The sequence below is a fragment of the Meriones unguiculatus genome, chromosome 16 (genome assembly GCF_030254825.1).
Source record: "Meriones unguiculatus strain TT.TT164.6M chromosome 16, Bangor_MerUng_6.1, whole genome shotgun sequence".
Taxonomy (NCBI): Eukaryota; Metazoa; Chordata; class Mammalia; order Rodentia; family Muridae; genus Meriones; species Meriones unguiculatus.
The window spans coordinates 46,859,164-46,880,164 of record NC_083363.1 but is presented as its reverse complement, the minus strand read 5'-3'; the positions used below and the strand labels follow the sequence as shown (position 1 = coordinate 46,880,164).

The 21,001-nt window shown below is 42.1% G+C and overlaps 1 protein-coding gene across 2 annotated transcripts; it reads left to right on the top strand.

Annotated features, from left to right (window-relative positions):
* The first annotated feature begins 588 nt into the window (after positions 1 to 588).
* On the top strand, positions 589 to 18,955 carry Ogfrl1 (opioid growth factor receptor like 1). 2 transcript variants are annotated; one of them, XM_021648998.2, is made up of 7 exons: positions 589 to 998; positions 4,798 to 4,884; positions 5,043 to 5,121; positions 7,516 to 7,594; positions 7,694 to 7,760; positions 7,869 to 8,014; positions 13,932 to 18,955. In XM_021648998.2, exons 1-7 carry the CDS (start codon positions 762 to 764, stop codon positions 14,599 to 14,601), a joined length of 1,365 nt encoding a protein of 454 aa, XP_021504673.1. In that variant the 5' UTR covers positions 589 to 761; the 3' UTR covers positions 14,602 to 18,955. The 2 variants fall into 2 exon arrangements, with proteins under 2 accessions (XP_021504673.1, XP_021504672.1); XM_021648997.2 differs by having other exon boundaries at positions 5,040 to 5,121.
* The last annotated feature ends 2,046 nt before the right edge of the window (positions 18,956 to 21,001 follow it).

Sequence of the window (21,001 nt, the reverse complement as noted above, 5' to 3'; positions counted from 1 at the left end):
CAGTTTTCAGAACTCCACTTGGAACCAGCCTATCTGCTGTACAGATCCTGAGGCTTTTCTGCATAGAGCACAAAGGTGGGCTAGTCATAGATGAAATATGCTGGTCTAGTTCTTAATGCTCCTTTGTTTCTGAGAGAAGTTTGCTCTTTAGGTTGGGCGACAGATAGCTCTGACTTTTATATAGATCGCAGGCACTCTAGGTGGCCGTAAGTACTGTTCCTGAAGCTTGGATTTCCTGTTTATAGGGGGTGCACCGTCACGATTAGCTTTTGTCTTCTGCTGCAGCTAATTTGTCTTCCTCTTGGATCAGCCTTTGGGGGCTGGGGTGTGCGGCAGGATCCGCCTGCTGGTGGAGACACCTACTTCCACTCCCTGACTTGGGCGGGATCAGTCTTCCCGCTTAGCTGGGAGGAGCCCCAAGGGGGCGGCCCCGGGCCCAGATGGGGCGGGGCAGCAGCTGACCCCTGTCCACTCCTGGGGACCGTGGAAGGGGGCGCGTCCCGGTGGAGCAGGTCCAGCGCGCTCCGGAGTGGGTTGACATCGGCGGGGCGGGGCGGTGGAGGCGGGATGGGCGGGCCGGGACGCGTGCGGCGGCCCCGGGGCGCCCGGCTCCTCCCCGCCTGTGCGCTGGAGCGCCCGCGGCCGCCGCGCTGAGCTGTGCGGCTCGGGCCGCGCGAGCTGCCGCCTGCGCCCCGAGCGGAGCGCGGCCATGCCCCGGCCCTAGCGCGCTGCCGCAGCCCGTGCCCGCCGCCGCCTCTTCAATGGGCAACCTGCTCGGCGGGGTCAGCTTCCGCGAGCCCACCACCGTGGAGGACTGTGACTCCACCTGGCAGACCGACTCGGAGCCCGAGCCCGAGCAGCCGGGGCCGGCGGGCGGTGGCGAGGGCCAGGAGCACGACGAGCCGGGGCAGCCCGAGCAGCCTCCCGAGAGAGGCGGAGGGCGGCCCCGCAGCAGCCCGGTGCCCGAGGACCACGCCGAGGCGGCGGGCGCGGAGCAGGTACGCGGCCCCGGGACCCGCGGTGGGCCCGGAGGGGCTGCGCGCCGGGGAGGGTACTGTGCGCGGCCCCCCGGGTATGCAGGGCGGGATGCTGGGCGTGCGGTGGCCCGGGCACCCGACCTGGGGCAGCCTGCGGTGCCCAGCATCGCCGGATGGCTCGATCCTGGCTGGGGCCTTGCTTTGAGCACCATGGGGAAGTCCCCCAAGGCAAACCCTGACTCCACTAGGTGTAATCTTTGCCTCCGCAGCGCAGCTGGGTGATGCGAAGGTGGGGGGGGGGGGGGGAGGGAGGAATTAGCCTAAAAATAGAGGATTGTGAGGACCTGGCCGGTGCGTGTTCATGTTTTATTTTTTATTTTTATTTTTGAAATACTATTCAGAACAAGACAACTGCAATTGCCTAAGGGGCCTTAGTCTCCCCTCAGCGGGGGGTCCATGGCCATTAAAAGTATTGTAGAAGGTTCTCAGGCAAACTTAAAATGCCACTGTTCTTTCCCCCAAAAGAGATCTTTCAAAGACTTCAAGACATTCCTTGAACATTCCGTTTCACCCAGAAGACTTGTTGATCCAACCAAGCTTAAATCAACTGACCAATATAGTTAGGCAGATAGGTTAGGAGAGAGGTAGATGGCGTCCCTTAACCTCTCACGGCTTCAGAAACTTTTAAAAGGAGGAACTGTGTATTTTTAAAAGAAGTGTGCTGCGTCTCAGGTTGGTGGCTCTGTATTAGGCCTCCCCTTTGAACTTCGAGGAAAATGGAGCCCAAAGTCCAGTGTGACTTTAGGGGTCACCTTTCGAGGAAGTCGGAGGCTTCCTTCAAGGGCTAAGTGAGCATGTTACTGAAATGGGATACAGTTTCCGTGTGTGCATTCCGTTCTAATCCCCCATTTTGGAGAATTGTGATCGTTTCGGAGAGAATCTCATCCAGAGCCCACGGGGAGAGAAAGATTCAAGCGTCAGTCTGTCTGTGGCCACAGTGAGGGGCTTGGCCCTGCTGGGTGGGATCCAGCCGTCCTTCCCTTGTGCTCTGGTTGGTGTTTTTGCGTTTAGAACTGGGTGCTAAACCCTGAAACAGTACTGCATGTTGAATTTCGGTGCTTTATCCTTCTGTTTGTCTCCCAAGTAAATAGCCATCGACAGAAGTTTGGAATGTTAAAAAAAAAAAAATACCTGGAAATAAACTAGTTAACTAGGTCAGTCTCTGTAAAATAACATAACATTTGAGCCATTGTCCTACAACCTGAGTAATAGTGGACCATCCTTTGTTAATTTTTCTTTTTTTCTGTAAGTACTACCCAACTCCTTCAATAACCTTTTTGATGTTGTATTTTGACTCATCCTATTTGCTTTCTGCAAATAGGGACCAGCCCCTTCTCCCTTTTAACACAGGATGCAGACTGGCTTCTTACCACTGTCTTTGCGGTCACCCAACTCCCTGAAAATGTTAGACTATAGATGGTACCATTAACTGAGATGAGGCAGCCTGTGGCGAAAGATGCTTTAGAGGTTAAGTCAAAGCTTATCTCAAGTTGTCCATCCTATTAGACATCCAAGTGGGATTGTTGAGTAGTTGATATCTATAAGTAGATACTCAGTCTAGGTCTGGAGCTATAGAAAGGCAATTAGGATTGGTTGTACTTAAAAAAAATAAATACAAGATAAGAAATCATCAAGGAGTGATGAAGGATGAGGACAAACCTCACTCTCTGTGTGGGGTGTCATTAAGAGGAGGAGCCAAAAAAGAGGGGATCAGTGACACTGGAAACAGACCAAGAGTGTGTGGTATTCTGACAGCCAAATGGTAACACTGCCTCAGGGTGGAGGGTTTTAAGGGGTCCAGGGCTGATAGGAAGTCACCTGGCATGACCACCAAGATATAATTTGACTAGATGAATATTTATTTGGAAAGTTCCTAGTAGTCCCACTTTAAGGTGATGCTGTGGGCAGAGCATTATTTAGGTCACGGGGTGGGCTCTGGAAGGAGAGGGAGCATGCACAATTCTTTTCCTTCAAAAGGGAGCAGAGCCATGGTCTGCAAATGAAGTAGATTTGGGTCCGAGGCGGTCTTATGCTTACCTTTGGAGAGGCTACAGCATGTTTGGCTGGTTGTGGGGAATGGTGTGGAAGAAGGAAGTTTTGATAACGTAGGGCAGAGGAATGTTAAAGGGCAGAATCCTTGCCGAGGAAGGAAAAGGGGCCAGGGTACAGAAACGAACAGGACAGACACTGGCAGTTTGAAGGATGTAATCTTTTTCATGGCTGTCTTGGGGAGCAGGCAGGACATGACTCATTATCTTCGTTTCACAGATGATAAAACTAAGATTCAGCTAAGTGATTTGCCTAAGGCCTCCTCACAAATGCTAAGGAAAAGAACCTAGACTCGCCTTAGTCTCTTGGCTCCCGATCTTGGGTCGTTGATCTTTATAACAGGATTTTCAAATACCCATCACTTCTAGCAGAAATGAAACTGGTTCGGACCTAATTAGCCAGACACGGAAGCAGCTAGTTCTTACCGTGCTGCTGGGCTCTGAGCTCTTGTTCAGTTCCTCTAAGCTTCAGCAACCTTGTTTCTAAGATGCAGACACTAATAACTGTCAGTCAAGGTGTGTTGTAAGACTCAAATGAAGTAATGTACACGGAAGTAAATGGGAAAAGTGCTCCCTGCAAATGCAGGCGATGATTCATGTGGTTGTGGCTCAGGCTAAATAGATTCAGAAACTTGCTAGGCAGAGCTATTTTGAAAAGTGTGGCAAGAACCAGAATCTGAGCTTTTCCTTGCTTATGTAACATGGCAGTGTAACTACCGTTAAACAGCGGAGGATATGGTGTTAAAGTGTCTCTGTGCTTGTAGTAAGAGTGAGAATCACACCACTTCAGAAACGTGTGAAAATTGCTTAGAAGATGCCAGTCTGTCAACACAGACAGAGGGTGGGAGATGATGAGGTAAAGGATTGGGGGCAGATTTCTTAATGAATATAACTATTTCAGCACTGCAGCCTTCCTCATCCCGTTCCGTCTCATTGTCCCGCATGTCACTGGACAGATGCGTCCTGTCAGGCATTATGTGGCCTGGATGGCTAGAGGATATTAGACCTGTATCACATCTATGTAAAATGACATCATAGTGGTGGCACTTTGTAAACAGTAGGAGCAAACTACCACATAGAAAAAGCACTTCAGTCCACCCGAGAGAGCTTTGTGTATTTATCTCAAGTTTGCTGATTTCTATCCCACCAATCATCGAATGGGCAGATGATTACTCTTGCCTTGTGTGTTTGTTATATATAGGGCTTTGTTTGAAGTAGTTTAGAAAGCTAATTTAGTCTAAAATCCTCCTTTCCTTTCATAAATATTATTTGACTTTCAAGCTTGGGCAGGAGATGCAAATGTAATGAGAATCTTCTGTGTAGAATTTGAATTGCCACCTTAACCCTTTCCCAGTATCCTATGAAGCAAGATCTGTCACAGGCTCCATTGTATAACACCTGGTGAAACGCGTTTTCAATTTATTCCGAGTGCTGTTCTGGATCGATACTAATCCTTAGCATTTACCCTCCAAAGGCATCGAACAGTAAAGTTTATTATTTATTGATATAACCTAGGTCGAAAGTTTTAGTGCAAATAAGGAAAGTCGATGCCAGCAAGCACTGTTCATAAGCATTGTTAAAGAGACAATGGTTTCCTTAATCTGTACAGGTCGTCAGTTCAGGGCTCTTTATGGATGTGGATTATTTTAAGTTTGTTCTGGAACTTTCTCAGTATTATTCTCTGTGCAAATGAGGTTCTCTTTGTGTCGTAGGGTGCTGATTCCACAGAAGCAACTGCTAAACCAAAGAGAAGCTTCTACGCTGCGAGGGATTTGTACAAGTACCGACATCAGTACCCAGTAAGAAATGGAGCTTTTTCTCCTTAAATTTAAGCTTTTGTCTTTCTGCTTTTCTGCTTGTACTCTGTTGGTAAGGAGACGTATCGGAAGGGCCCTTGTGCCTTTTGTGTGTGTGTGTTTCCATACAGTGGAGATTAATTTATCTTTTCCTTTAGCAGAACTTCAAAGATATCCGATATCAAAATGACTTGAGCAACCTTCGCTTTTATAAGAATAAAATTCCATTTAAGCCAGATGGTGAGTACGTCACCTTGGTAAAAAAGCAAATTTTAAATAATAACGTACGCTTGGGTGTTCTTTTCTTCTTCTGGGCTTCCTGTAATCTCGCTGCGTTTGTTGGGTGGTTAGCTTTGTTTTGTCTTGCCATGCAGGCTGATGTGTCCCCAGGGCCCTAGGTTTTCAAGTTGTGGTCATCCATTTGGTGAAGTGTGGAGAAATAGATTTCGGTTAGCCCTACCTTCTCACTAGCTGTAACTGAAGAGGTGGTAGGGGCAGGGTTTTTGTTTGCCTGTTTGGTTTGTTTCGGGGTTTTCTGGGGGGGGGGGGAAGAAGGGTGCCTAAGCTGTGTGTGTGTGTGTGTGTGTGTGTGTGTGTGTGTGTGTGTATGCAGAAAAGAGGAGAGATTTGTAGGGCCATTGAATTTTAAATGAATAAGCCTTGCAGAGAGTCAAATTCAAATTCACCTTTTTCATCTTGAAGATGTTGTTACTGGGATTTGAAGCATAAATGAGTGTCTTTCTGGATCGCTCAATTGGTTTTAAAGTGCGAGTAAGCTCCACCGGGGTCCACTGTTCTTTCTGCCATGCCATACCTAAAAGTTACTTACAGTATGAGTAAAGACATCATTTGTGCTTAGAATTACCACTGTCAGTTTTCAAAAATCAAGGCCCGTGAAACTACAGCAATCCCGGTGCAAAGTCTGCCAAATAAACTTGCACCCTTCACAATGGTGCAGCCTCTCTCAGGGCACACGCGCTTTCCCAAACCCATAGTGAAAATTCACAGTCGCTATGGTGATTCGATTACAAACCTGTAAGCAAAACGTTGAGGCAGCACACTGTGCCTCACAGCGGGTGTCTGGATCACGTGTAGGCAAAGCAGAAGCCAGATACCTACGCTCCTTAGAAGTTTAGTGTGGGGTGACCAGATTATCCCCATTCTTGTCATTTTCTCCCAGTGAAAACTCAGTGACATCCACAGCAGTGCGAGTCGGCTGATGGAGGTCTTAGGTTGAAAGCTGTGCTGGCCGGCTTCATGTCAACTGACACACACATTTCGGAAGAGGGAGCCTCGGTTGAGAAAATACCCTCACCAGATTGGCCTCTGGGGCATTTTCTTGACTGATGACTAATTTGGAAGGCTTTCTCATGGGAGTCAGTGCCACCCCTGCGCTAGTGTCCTGGTCTAAGACTGCAGACAGAGAGGGCCATGGGGAGCAAGCTGGTAAATAACATTGCCCCATGGCCTCTATTTCAACCCCTGCCTTGAGTTCCTATCCTTGCTTCCTGTCAGTGATGGACTGTGATGTAGAAGTGTGAGCCCTTTGGCGTTTGTCACAGCAATAGGAATCTAAGACACGAGCCTTTCAGAGTGCTGGGATCTTTGGAGATTAAATTGGAAGGAGAGCTCAAAGATCGGACGTGGCGTTTGGAAACGGGAGTCCTGATACTATGTCCCGAGGAGTGTTGCTAAAATGCGCAAATCCAATTAACTTGAACTTTTTGGTATCGCAGAAGGCTGGAGGCAAAACTGTGGCCATAGATGTGCAGTTGTATTGACCAGTGATTTAAAAAAAAAATGCAGGGGAAAGTGACTCTAGCATGTTAATAAAACTGATGGAGTGGTTTAACACAGCTTCTTAGTGATTCTGGGAGAGGCCTTGGCGAGGAAGCAAGAAGAGATGAGTCTGTGTTTCTTTGTTCTTACTTTCTGTTTGTTTTTCTGTAAGATTCGCCAACTGGCCAATTATAAGGACCTTCACAGACTTGAGAATTAAGAGGATTTTATTAAGTTCTTTTAGGAGAATGTGGGCCACAGTGAAAAGGCTTACTTTCTGCAGGCACAAAGACGGATATTCTGCTCCCAGACTACTTTGTTACCAGTGTTCGACATTAAACAAATTGCTGTTGTTATTAATTTACTAGTTGTGGCTTGAACAAATATTCCACATAAGAGCGTTGTTTCCACTAGTACCTTCTTATTAGCCATACAGAGATGTTAATGCTTTTTGAGATATTTTTTTTCTGCACAGAGGCAGATAGCAAATATACTAGGCTTTGCAAAATAGTGCATTGTGACACTCAAGTCTGTGTTGTACTAAAAAGTAGCTGTGGGCAGTATATAGATGGTGTACTTAGTCTAGGTTTCAATAAAACTTTATTTACAAAACTGTTAGGCCGTCCTTTGCCATCCTCTGCTTTAGAGTACATTGCCCAATACAAGCTTTTTTTTTTTTTTTTTTATTTGAGGTGCTTTTTTTGTAGGCTTTTTACATTACTGAGTATATAGCATAGGGTGTTTTTTTTTTTTAACTAAATATTTTAATATAAATTCAGGTGACTCGTATGTATGTTAAAATGCCATCACCATGTTTTCAATGAATGGCTTATTTTCTCACTATTTGCTGTTTAGGTGTTTACATTGAAGAGGTCCTAAATAAATGGAAAGGAGACTATGAAAAACTGGAACACAACCACACTTACATTCAATGGTCAGTTAAGTGTTCTCTACCTTGAACCATGTTCTGTCAGTCATGTGTTTTCAAGATAATGTTAATTGAAATTTTTAATTTCTTTTTTTAACAAACTAGGCTTTTCCCCCTGAGAGAACAAGGCTTGAACTTTTATGCTAAAGAATTAACTACATATGAAATTGAGGTAATGCAAGCTCAGTTCGTCCTACACGAGGTAGCCAAATGAGATTATTTTATTGTCCTGATTGCTACTGAGTCATTTCAATTAACTTTTTTTTTCTCCTTGTATTAGGAATTTAAAAAAACAAAAGAAGCCATCAGAAGATTCCTCTTGGCTTATAAAATGATGCTCGAATTTTTTGGGATAAAGCTGATTGACAAAACTGGAAATGTTGCTCGGGCTGTAAACTGGCAAGAAAGATTTCAACATCTGAATGAGTAAGTGAAGCCCTGACGCTAAGCGGGTGGCCTCCTCCTGCAGCTGCATTCTCTGGAAAGCTAGCCATTGGGCATAGGAGTAGTTTGTTATTGGACATAGGACTAGGTTAGGTGCTGGACATAGGACTGTGTAGCTGTTGGGTGTTGAAGGAGCTAGTCATGGAACAGAGGAAAGGCTAGCTGTTGAGCATAAGGAATAGCTAGATGTTGTACACAGAAATAGCTAGATGTTGGACTTGGGCCTACTAGCTGTTAGGCATAGGACTAGCTAGTCTCTGGGCATAGACACAGCTAGCATTTGGACATAGAAATATCTAGCTGTTGGACATAGGAGTTGCCAGCATTTGGGTACTGAAACAGCTAGTCAGACAGGAAAGCTAGCTACTGGGCATGGGACTGACTAGATGCTGGACATAGGACTGACTAGATGCTGGACATAGGACTACCAGATATTACGGACACAGGAGCGGCTAGCTGTTGGCCGTAGGACTAGCTACTGTTGGGCATAGGACTAGCTAGATGTTGGGCATAGGAATAGCTAGCCATCAGGGATAGGAATCAAAATCTAGTCAGAAATGCATTTATTCCTTCTTGTGCATTCTGAAACAAAGTGCAGAAATGACCAGAACAGATTCTACCTAGAACGCTAACTATTCTGCTCCAAGGTAGTGTCTTCCTGAATCCTCTGCCTGCAGCCAAATGGGGTTTCTCCCTGCCTCTATGCCATGGTTGATGGAGTTTATAGTTACTGCTTGCTTATGATGTTCTCATATATTCTCTCCTAGACAATAGGCTGCTTGGGTACCAAACTGTTTCTAATATCCTCATGAATGCAATTAATTAAATTCGTGAGTGAGGTCTACGATGTATAAAGATGGGTTCATTTAGTGTGCTTATACTTCTACCTGAAATAGAGGAAAGAAATCCCAGTTATCTTCATGAGATAGGAAAAAGACAGATACCTATTTCTGGTTAATTCTGAAATCTGTAAAAGAAAGTTTAGGGTCTTTCTTGGATGGGGTTAGCTGCACTCTTTGCTTGGATATGTATAATAGTGATTAATACTTACAACCAAAGTTTAGTTTTAAAAATGTTTTCTTCATATTCCCACTGAATTTTTTTCTTTTTAATTATAGAGTGACTTATGAGTACTGGACTACAAAACCCACAATTTTAAGCAACTTTTTTTTAGCACCTTATAATTAGCTGAACTGGGCAAGTATTAAGGAAAAAAAATAAAAGCAAAACCCAACGTAAGCAATTTCTCTTTGGTGAAACAATCAGAGTTTTGGCACCAGCTCCTTAACTGTTTTGCATCTTCCTAGAACTTCCTCTCACTTTGGAAAAAGGAGTAGAAATATTAGCATTGAGGAGTCTTTTTCCTTTGTTATAAGTAGCACTATTAAAATAGGAGGACCAGCTAAAGCCTTGAAAATATGGACGTAAAGCTTACGATCCTGACTGGAGACACAGTAATTTATGACTCAGGTTAAGGTTTGGTAGGTATGCTGATTAAGGTGCAAACACATGTGCATCTGCCTATCCAATGCAGATAACCATAGCTGGATAGTTTCTTCATCACACTGTTGAAGAAAGCTACATGCAAGTAAGCCTTTATCAAAAACCTCACTTTTTGTGCACTCACCACTCTCCTTTTGTTGTTTTTTGCTTAGAATGACAATCTTGTTTGGTATACTGTTGTTTGAAGTTGTAAGTCATGGACAGAACATGAGCTAAGGCTTACATCCTGCCCAGGGTATGGTAGTCTAGTCTTTTCATCTGTCCCCAAAGAGCAGAGCCTCTTCTGAAGGGTTTGTTTAATTAGGTCATCTCATAGCCTCTGTCGGAAGAAGGGCTTGAACTCATGGCCTTTTCACTCTGTCCCACCTAGCAACTTCTCCCACTCCCGTCTCATATTGCTCTTCTTTCCCAGCGCTGGATGAACTTTTCTGGGGGTGGGGGGGGATCTAAAAATTTAAAAAATTTGAAAAAAAAAAGTACATGTATATATATGTATATATATATATATGTGTGTGTGTGTGTGTGTGCCTGTTTGTCTCTGTGTGTACCAAGCATGTAAACATGTGTGCCTGCAGAAGTCAGAAGAGGGTATGAGATCCCCTGAAACTGGGGTTCCCAGGTGGTTGTGAGCATCTAATTGAGGGTTCAGGGAGCCAAACCAGGATTCTCTGCAAGACTTTTTGTTTATTTTTGAGACATAGTCTCTGAGTCCAGGATAAGTTCAAATTTGCCATCCTTCTGGCACCATCTTCCAAATTCCAGGATTATAGACACTTCCTACAAGTTCCTCATTGCTAAAAGTTTTTATTGATTAGATTTGAACAAATGATACGGAATGATATGACCATCTCCTCTACTTTCATCTTCATTTGTATTATTCTGTGATCTATTCTCAAATGTCATTGCTCATATGTGATTGAAGCCATGTGGCATCTTGAACTTTTTATAATCGGCCAAGGAGATTTGGTTGTGTTTATAGCTCAGTGGAGGAAAATAAAATATGCTCAGGCGTGAAAGTACAGATATGCAGACCAAGCACTGAGATGCAGCCCAGGTCTTGTCCGCAATGAACGAATTCTTGAAGCATACTTAGTTGTGTTGGAGGTTTGGTTCCTTCCTGTGTCCTCTCGTTACCTATGTAGTCTTCTGACAGAATTAGCACTGCCCTTTTCTCTACATACCAGCCCCTTTCTTCATTCCCTCATATAGAAGCCCAAGGCTATGAAGAGCTCCAGAAAGATTTAGCTTCTCTTTCTGCCATTTTGCCTTTTATTGCCGCATTTATTTCAGATTGCACTGAAACAACCAATCTCTTTGTTTTATAGATAATTTTATTCTAGAATCCTAATCATTATTTTTTCAGCTGCGCATAGCATTTTTTGCTGTTACATAAATACTCTAATTTGTGAATATGTAAATATAAATGAAAGCATATGCAAATACTATGTTTTCTGTTCTTCTTAGAGTGGTTCTGGTTGCAAATCTGTTATAGGCTTCATAGTGCAGTGTTTCCTTCCTCTTAAGCATTCTCCCTCTTGTCTTCCCCTCTCATAGTCGGTTTTCAAGCTTTGTCAATGCATTCTTTCAATATAAGAGCTCTACATGAATGTGGCAGCTAGGTCAATCCTGTCATTTATGGTATATGACATTGCCCTGGTCCCACTGTCTCTAAACAGTTCGGAGCAGAGTCTCACCAGGCTGTAGTTCCCAGCTCCCATGTGGCACCTCAAACTGTCTGTAACTTCAGTTCCTATGGCTCTAGTACCCTCTTCTGTTCTTCTTCCGATCCTGCACAACAAATGATGCGTATAAACTTAAACAGACACACAGAGACACATGAATAAGTTCTTTTTTTTAATTCAAATATTACAGATTCATAAAACCAAGACATGTGTGCTAAGTTTCACCTTTAAGATTTGAAAAAAAAAATAAATTTTAAAGTAATACTTTTGGGACAAACATCCAAAAGAATGGAGGTAATAAAATTTCTATTAGAGTAGTTAGTTAGCTCAAATAACTCAGATTTTTATTTTGTCAGTATTTTCTCATTAAAATAGAAGACCAGGCAGGAGCTATGTACTTTTATATCTCACATAATTTGACATCGTTTTCCAACATTCCCAAGTGATTTGGTAATTACTTCTAATAAAAAAACTCAAGCACTTTTGGAAGCTGGGCCAGATATGTGCAGTGCTTTCAAGAAAGTTCAGTCTCTGATATGAAACGGTTTTGTGACTTTAGAAGTGAGAGCTAGTTTTATCGTGTAGCAGTCTTGGTAAATACGTGCCTGGCCTGTTAACAGCAGACATGGTTATGTAATGGGGGGTGTAGATAGGTGTGTTCACTAAGGTGAGTGTATTCAGGTGAACAAGGCTGGGGAGGTTGGTTATAAATCGTGACGAAGTAAATCTGGAAAGCACTACACCAAGAATGGCCTCAGTTTTGAAGTAAAAACATATGTGTCATATCGGGGAAATGGGTATTTGGAATCAAGGTTCTTATAAGATTTGAAGCTCTTTAATAAGGAAGGGGGAGGTGAGAATGGCGAAGATGGAGGAAATAGGTCAAAATGAGTACAGATAGAATGTTACTCAAAACTCAGTTCCGCTCTAGTGGATGGTAGTAGTGCTAGCAGCTGAGGGTGGTGTGTGCCACGTGCTGACAGCCCGAGCACGGGGTAGGGGGGTGTGAAGACAGATCCCTGGGGATTGATGAGCAGCTAGCCTAGCCCCCTGGAGGCCAACGAGAGGGACAGCCTCCATGGGCAAGGTGAACGATGACAGAGAAACTAGGCCAAAGGATACCCAGGCAAACACACGTGTATAGTCCCACGCACATGCACCTGTACACACATGAACATATGCACACACAAAGTAGTTCTAGCTAATGTTCAATATCTACTGAGTTTGCTCATGTCTTTCACTTGCATCATATCATTTGATTTTTACAACAGTGAAGTTAGATTGTGACTTGTGACCTCTTTTCCTATTTTTTTATGTTTAGGATTTTTTTCTTTTATTTTAAATTTATTTTTTATTAATTATAGCTTATTCGCTTTGTATCCCAGCTGTAGCCCCCTCTCTTATTCCCTCTCAGTCCTACCCTCCCTCCCTCATCTTTTCTATTTTTTTTTTTTTTTACAGGTGAAAACACTGAAGCTTTCTAGATGGGCACCATAATTTTTCACTGCAGTTAAATAACTGTCTTAGGGTTTTATTGCTTTGAAGAGGCACTGTGACCACTCAACTTTTATAAAGGAAAACATTTAACTGGGGCTGGCTTATAGTTCAAAGGTTTAGTCCACTGTTATCGTGGAGGGAAGCATGGCCGGAAGCATCTGGTGCTAGAAAGGTAGCTGGGAGCTCTGCATCTGGATCAGCCAGCAGCAGAGAGAATGACACTGGGCGTGGCTTGGGCTTCCAAAGCCCACCCCCACAGTGACACACTTCCTCCAGTAAGACCGCCTCTTACTGGAAAGCACCTCCCACACTGCCAAGCACCCAAACACACAATTCTATGGGGGCTGTTCCTGCTCAGACCACCACCCTAACAGAGCTAGGGCGAGACCGGCTCTGGCAGTCTCCAGCTAAGGCAGGCTCCTTTAAGTCAGTTTTGTTCCCTTCGTCAGAATTGTCCTAGCCAGAGAGGGGACGGAGTGCTGCTTTCCTTGTTAGTTACCCCATCTGGCGGATTTTGCTTGTCAGTTGGTGCTACTAAAGACCTCATTCAGCTGTTAGCCGGTGTGTCTCGGGTTACCCCTGGTTACCTGTGCTAAGTAGCGTACATCTATGAGGTCGCATGTGTGGAAGTTCCCCGTGGACGCCTGAAGTCACAGATTGTACAGAGCCGTCTACACACTCTGTTTTGTTCCATCGTGAGGCTTGTAAGTTAGGCATGGTAAGAGACAACCACAACAATACTAGTAAAACAGAGCCGTTGTAACATTACCATAATAAAAACACGTCTCCTGCGTTCTCTGATGTTTTGTACCACCCTTGCTGCTTTTCTTATGGTGGCATCAGCTAACCTGATGCTTGGCTGTCTGTACATAGCGGCTCTTGCAGCTACTGGTCCTCGGTGACATTAATAAACAAAGTAACACCAGTGAGGATGCATTCAATCTCAATGGTTCTTTACACTGAAGAGTCTTCTGAAGAGGAGAGTTTGTTTTTACATTTGAGTTTCACATACGTTAGATTATACCCTTAAATTTCAAATATGTTAATAAAATGCATTCTATTGTTGTTAACAGTGGCCAATGTGGCTTACTTTTAAAGTCACTTTAAGGATTATTTTCTTGCTTTGCATTTTCATAAACACCTTCTCAACATTTAGATTTTCCTGTTTTCTTCACATGATTCTTTTCTCTCTCATTTTGTTCAATTCTCTCTTTCAGGTCTCAGCACAACTATTTAAGAATTACACGAATTCTTAAAAGCCTTGGTGAGCTTGGATATGAGAGTTTTAAATCTCCTCTCGTAAAATTTATTCTTCACGAGGCTCTAGTAGAAAATACCATCCCTAATATTAAGCAGAGTGCTCTGGAGTATTTTGTTTATACAATCAGAGACAGAAGGGAGAGAAGGAAGCTCCTGCGATTTGCCCAGAAACATTACACGCCATCAGAGAATTTCATCTGGGGACCGCCTAAAAAGGAAGAGCCAGAGAGAAGCAAAGCCCAGAAAATGCCTACTCTGCCCACTTCAGGTTCGAACGGTCAAACTTCTATACACAAGAAATCTAAGGACTCCAAAAATTCCTCAGTAGCAATTCACGGAAATAGCAAAACAGTGGAAGAAAAAAAGGGGGCTTCTAGAGAGCCGGAGGAGGAGACAGAGAAGCTGAGCTCAGAGCCCAGCAGTGAAGATACCAAGACAAAAAACACAGAGAAAGACAGTGCTGTTGATGAAGAAGCAAATTCTCCACCCGAGAAAACAGTTACTGACACCGCAGGAAAAAGAGAATGCCCAGCTTCCTCTGAAAAAGATGGAGAGGGCGAAAACCAGAGCAAAGACTCTGAAAATTCTGAAAATACTGGTTGCCATAATGAGGGAGTGTCACAGTGAAATGTCACAAACCCACAAACCAGTTCTGGTTAAGGGAGTCAAAAACTGCTGTCTGATTTATCCTGAAGATCAGAGATGAGGTCACGTTTAAAATGTTGGCCGCCTGTGACTTTCGTTGTAAGCCCTTGGTTCTTGTTTTTATTTTGGATCACAATGGATTGGATATTTAATGAGAAGTTTTAAGACTGGATCAAATAAAAGAATATATTTAGGATGTGTTTTCAAATTCTGTATATAACAGTCACTTTAAAGATATTTTTCAAGTTATCTAGAAACAGCCACGTAGCATTTGGTATTCGGCATGCTCTCTTGAGAGATCTATGCAGAAACCATGCCCCTCGTGATGCAGTCACACTTGTCTTTTACTTGCGTTTGAAACTGGAAGATGAGTTAGGTCTTCTCAGTTGTATCCAGAAACCTATCTGGACTCTTTTATTACAGCACTTCAGTCAGGGTTCACAGTTTTGGTTTCTGCGCTGGCTGTCCTTCCCATTTGTCTGCCGTCTTGCTCTCATACCTCTCCCTCTTCTTGCTTGAGACACCATCTTTGTCATCTTCCACGAGTTTTCTAGTACGCTTTAGGACCCTCTTCTATACCAATGTCCATGTGGAGCAGAGCAGAATTTTTAATAGTCTGATTTCAGGATTTTTTTGTGTTTATAATAATAAATATTTTTAGTATTAAGTGTTTAGAAACTATTTCTTGTGTTTACATTAAAAAAAAACAGAACAATAATAGACTTAGGTTTTTGTGGCTGTTCTATACAAAATTGGTGGTTGATTTTAGATGCAAATCACTGAGGAATGTTAAAAATATCACAAAAATTACTCACTTTGAAAAATGTCCCTTTGTATTGTCAACAACAAGCAAATCTGTCCTTTGAGCTGTTAGTGAATTGATGCCATGAGGATTATATTAATGTCATCAGTCCACAGTGTCTGTATGTGTGTGTCTTCATCTTTATGTATTATTGAGTATGTTCATCTTTTGTTTGTCATTTGAAACTAAGAACAGTTTGAAATTATATATACTTACTTTTATTAAGTATAGAATTGGATAGCATTGGTTAAAGGGTTTATTTTCTACAGTGTTATTGCTAATTATTATTGCAAATCAGAAGACAATCAAACACTGTGACAGGAATTTCAAAACATTCACACAAACACAGACAAAGCGATGAACAGGAGATGTTTTTACTTTTTTTATTTAGCAAGGAGTCGACTGTAAAAAAAAAAATCTCTCTGCAGCTTTTAAGAAAAGTCCTATATGCTTTCACACATTTACCCCACCTTTACCCTTGGGCCACAGGAAACTTTTACTATTTCCTCTTTTGTAGCACATCATATAAACGTCTTGTTGGCTTTTTCAGCCCGCACTCTCAGTGATGGTTCCTACAAAATACTCCCAGCAATTTTATGCTTTTAGACATATAAAATATATATATTGTTTTTAAATTTACACAACATTAGCCCAGTTACTTATCCCTGATTTTCTTCGTGCATCATAATGGCACAAATGTGATACATGTTTGTGTGTTGTATCCCTGGAAGACATGAAGCACTTTATCATTGTAGTTACTGTAATAACCAGCTGTAGCTTGTGGCAGTTTGTGAGGTGTTAAGATTTCGAGGTAGCAATCTCGGTTTGGATTCAGTTCTATGCAAGGAATGTATGGACTTTGCCAGGCAGTGTTTGTAGCACCAATCTAAAGATCTCAGTAGACTTTTGCACAGGGTTCAGGGATAGGAGAGGACTGCCGAGTTAGGCCGAATTGTAGGAATATGGTCAAGTACGTTCAAAATATCTTAGTTTTGAACATATGGTGAAGCACTCAGACCACTTTAAGGGTATTTAATATAAAAAACAAAACAAAACATGAGACCAGGGAACTGGAGAGATGACTCAGTGGTCAAGAGCACTTGCTGCTGTTCCGGAGGACCAGGGTTCAGTTCCCAAAACCTGTCCTTGGTGGTTCTCAGCTGCAGCTACTCCCAGGGGATCCTAGCTCTGACTTCGGGGCAAAGGGTGGAGCTCCTTGCATGCGGTGATCCATACAGTCAAGCACACTCATACGAATAAGTAAGTTCTCTTTAAATAAATATGGGGTCAGATACTAAAAACACTTTTAAAAACAGGCCACCAGATGCTAAAGTCAATATAATCTAAATCAATGTAATTATGGCGTAACCAAACCCTTAGAAATAAAAGCATTTAATAATTTAGGTTCTAGAACGTTATTCTTTATCAATGATCCTGTTAGATTGCGCTACTTAATTTGAGAATATTTGGTCTCAAGAGGAGAACGCCCTGGCTTCCATCTAAAATAGTGGCCTTTTCTCGTGGCGGTTATTTAAACTGCATATTAATAAAGTTTCCTACATTTAATCTGTAAATAGCAGAGAAAATAACTCAGTGAAGAACAAGTTGGAGGAAGTCATTCCTTTTGCTGATAAAAATTGAGCATCTCAAATTTTTTTCTATTAAGAGCACTTTGTACATTTAATAGTTTTTTAACGTAGGATCTATAGATTGTGTATTTATGTGTGTGCTAGATATCCCTCTGAAACTGACTTCTACGTTCTGTGTTTTCCAAACTACCATACGCTTACAGAAATTTGCTGGGAAGCTGTTCCAGAAAATGCCGTGCAGCATGGCCAAGTAGCTAGATGCATTGCTGAACATCCACAGGTCTTAGATGGTCTTTTTTGTTCCCTGGGCTGCAAGGGTGCTACTTATGGGCTATTGATAAACTTATATTTCACAAGAAATAGATGCTATATTGCTTGATTCGCTTCGTGCATTGATAATATTTTTTGCTTTCATATTTTAGAGGAGAAAATATATGTGAAGATATTTTGAAATACTGCAAAGTGATAAATAGTTATATATTTCTGTATGGTGGAGATGTTTCTGACCTAAGATTATTGCATCATTTTGCATTTTCAAGCTCATTCTCACAGGAAATTCTAAGTAATCATGATGGACTTGAAAAATCTATCTGATAGTTGTCAAGTTCTAAAATCACATTGCATAGTTTTATTTTGCTTTAGGTTTTGAGAATATATTTTTCAGCTTAAAGGAAAGAAGATCTATAACTCAGGAGTTCCTAAGAGAGTTTTAAGATTTTGTTTGTTAAGTGTTACATATATAAATATATGAAGATGTAATAAAAACCTGTCACAGCCTTGACACTTTGTACCATGCCCTCCTGATTTTCATAATTTACTAGGAATGAAGGTAGGATGGGGTGAGAAGGAAAAAAAATACAATGAGGTAGTTCTTAAAAAATCATTTTGGTAAATAAACCTACATGCCAAAAGGTTTTTTAAAATGAAGTGTTTAAATGAACAAGGAATATTTGTTTGTTTTAAGGTCAAACTTTTGCATTTATGATAAAGTGATTTAGTGAGGCAATTTAAAACTATTCTTCAGGCTCCTCTAAAATCTGTATTTTGTAACACAGAAAAAAGCATTTTAAAATCTTAATTATAATTACACCCGCAGGCCTTTAATGACTGTTTAGAGCAAGATTCCCTTGTTGCAGGAGAATTGGGGAATAGTTGTTTAGTTGCTTTAGAATAGTTTTCCTTTTCCTTTCTCTCTCTCTCTCTGTGTGTGTGTGATAATCTGAACATTTACATACTGGAATCAAGGGAGGGGTAGTTTTAGAGGAAGATGGCTGGAGTTAGTGTTAACCTAGAAACCTAGCAATGTCTGTTACTCACTTCTTTCAACACTGAGTTCATACTGGTTATTGCAGGAAGAGATTCGTGTGGGAAAACTCTAGGGTGACAGTGAATACTAACATGCATCCCCCATGTTAACGTGAGCCAACCTGCCCAGCAGATTGTCATTCAGAAGTTTACTATCCCACTGTAAACTCTTGCCACGAGGAACCATGAGCACCCATTCTTAAAGTGTTTTCACCACGATATTCAACAGGAGGAGCAAAGCTTCACCTGTCTTGTGTTGTTTTCATGTTTCTCATTTCTGTTACTTGCTGGCTCATTTAAACATCCTTTGGGTACTGCAAGTTATAGTGATCTGTCTTACTTTCTGCTCTTGTGTTCAGATGGCTGCATTAAATGGAATGTTACTGGAGACATCATTAAAATCTTCATTCTAGTAGACTGAAGGAATCTGAAATTCGTTTGGAAAACTTTCATGTTATTTTCTTAGTAGAGACATGTTTTAAAAGGCTTGTTCTTGCTTTCCCTCTAGATTAAAGAAAGTAATCAGTGTTGTCTGCTTTTACAAATTCTGTTGTGAAATTTATTGTTTTGTTCATTTGTGGAAAACGATTTCTTGGTTGGTTTTTTTTTCTCCTTTGAATTAAAGTTTTCATGTGGAAAATCTTGTGATGCGCTTGTGTTGTGGCCTTAACCGTGGCTGACTGGAAGTGGAGTTCGGAGAAGGAGAGGTGGACAAAGATCCGGTGGGCACCTGGGAAGGCAGAGCAAGCCCTTTGCCTGCACAGCTGTCTCTGGGTCGTAAAGGTGTCACACCTGTGACCTCTGCTGTCCGGGGATGATAAGCCTTTTAGGACCACATGCTCAATTTCAGCGGGAGTTGTTCTTCACAGAAAATCTGCTGTAATTTATCTGCTACCATGTTATAGTGCTTCAGAAATTTATGAGCAATTGGGCATCTGCTGTGTAAATTAGTTCTATCTTTATACCTATCCTGGGAAACACTGAAATATCATCCTCCCCCTTCATTCTCCAATCAAATTTCTTTCATGCTGTTCTTTCATAGACTTTTGGTATAGCCAGGGTTCTAGAGGGACATAACTTATAGGATACATATATATTCATTTATTATATCTACATATATATAGTTTTATGTATATTTAGGGATTAGTCAGAATGGCTTACAAGTTGTGATCCAGCTCGTCCAACAGTGGCGGGCCAGCAACAGAACATCTAAGAATCTAAGAGTTGTTCAGTCCACAAGGTTGGACTTCTCAGCTGGTCTCCGTATATACTGGAATCTGTAATGCCAGTGAAGGAATGGACTTGCCAGCCAAAGCATGAGCAAGCAGGCACAGAGCAAGCTTCCTTCTTCCATGCCCATTACATAGGCTGCCAGCCAGGGTAAAGCCACCTCAAAAGATCTGGATTAAACCTGTGTCTTCCCATCTCAAAAGCTTCTTTTAAGAAAAATCCCTCACAGGCGTGCCCAGCTGTTCTGGTTTTAGTTCATTCCAGGTGCAGTGGAGTTGACAACCAGGAACAGCCATCATGCTTCTACTTTTAAAGCAATAGTAACAACAGCAAAAAACCTTCCCTATAAAGTGGGAGTGAGAGAAAGCTGGGATGTCAATTTGTTACTCTAAAGTAAATGTTTTGTTTTATTTGTTTGTTGGTTGGTTTTTTTCAAGACAGGGTTTCTTTGTGCATAGCCCTGGTTGTCCTGGAACTCATTCTGTAGACCAGGCTGGCCTCCAACTCGCAGAGATTTTGCCTGCCTCAGCCTTCCAAGTGCTGGGATTAAAGGCGTGCACCACCACCGCCCAGCTTCTAATTTTTTTTTAGATCATAAAACCTTAATGAAAAGATTTAAATATGATATTTAAATATTTTTTTAATTAAAGTTTGTGAACTATAAGGCAGCTAAGAGATGCTGTGACAGAAACAGTGTTCTCCAAAGAAGAGCGCACTTATTGATTTTACAGTCTGGTCAGCACTGAAAACACGAGCGTACCAGTAGCATATGGACTGAGAAGATTGTATATATGTATTTAAGAATATGTATCCACACATACACACATGCACATACATACATGTAACAACAGGAAAAGAAACCATGAATTTGAAAGAGAGCAAGGAGCTGGCCTGTGGGTGGACTTAGAGGGAGGAAAGGGAAAGAAATAGTGTGATTATCATCTCAAGAGAAAATTTTTAAAAAATATGAAGCTTACATTAGCTACAGAAACAATTTACAGAGGATACTTTTAGCCTAATGAATGCTCAAATACTGGGCTCACTGGTGAAATGAGCATGTTTTCAATACTAATTGACTTACGGTTTCATGAGAAGAAAGGGAAAGCAAATGAGACCAAATATTAGACACAAGAAAGACAAATCAGAGTTACGGCAAATACTGCTTGCTGGAAGCAGGTGAGGAATGGGTTAGAGTCGCTGCGGCTGTGTTGTGAGGATCCGCTGGGTGCTCTGTGCTGAGGTGATCAGAGGTTGGTGCGGAAATAGACCCGTTCATGTTCTCCATGAACTGAGTTCCGCATTGACACTTTCAGCTAGGCTAACGGAATTAATCGAACAATCAGTACCAAACTGAATTCCTTCTCATGTGCAGACAATCAGGGTTGTTAAGACGACTCAGTGAGAGGCAGCAGACGGAGTTTCTGTCTCGCACACTTTCTAGTTGTCGACACGGTAA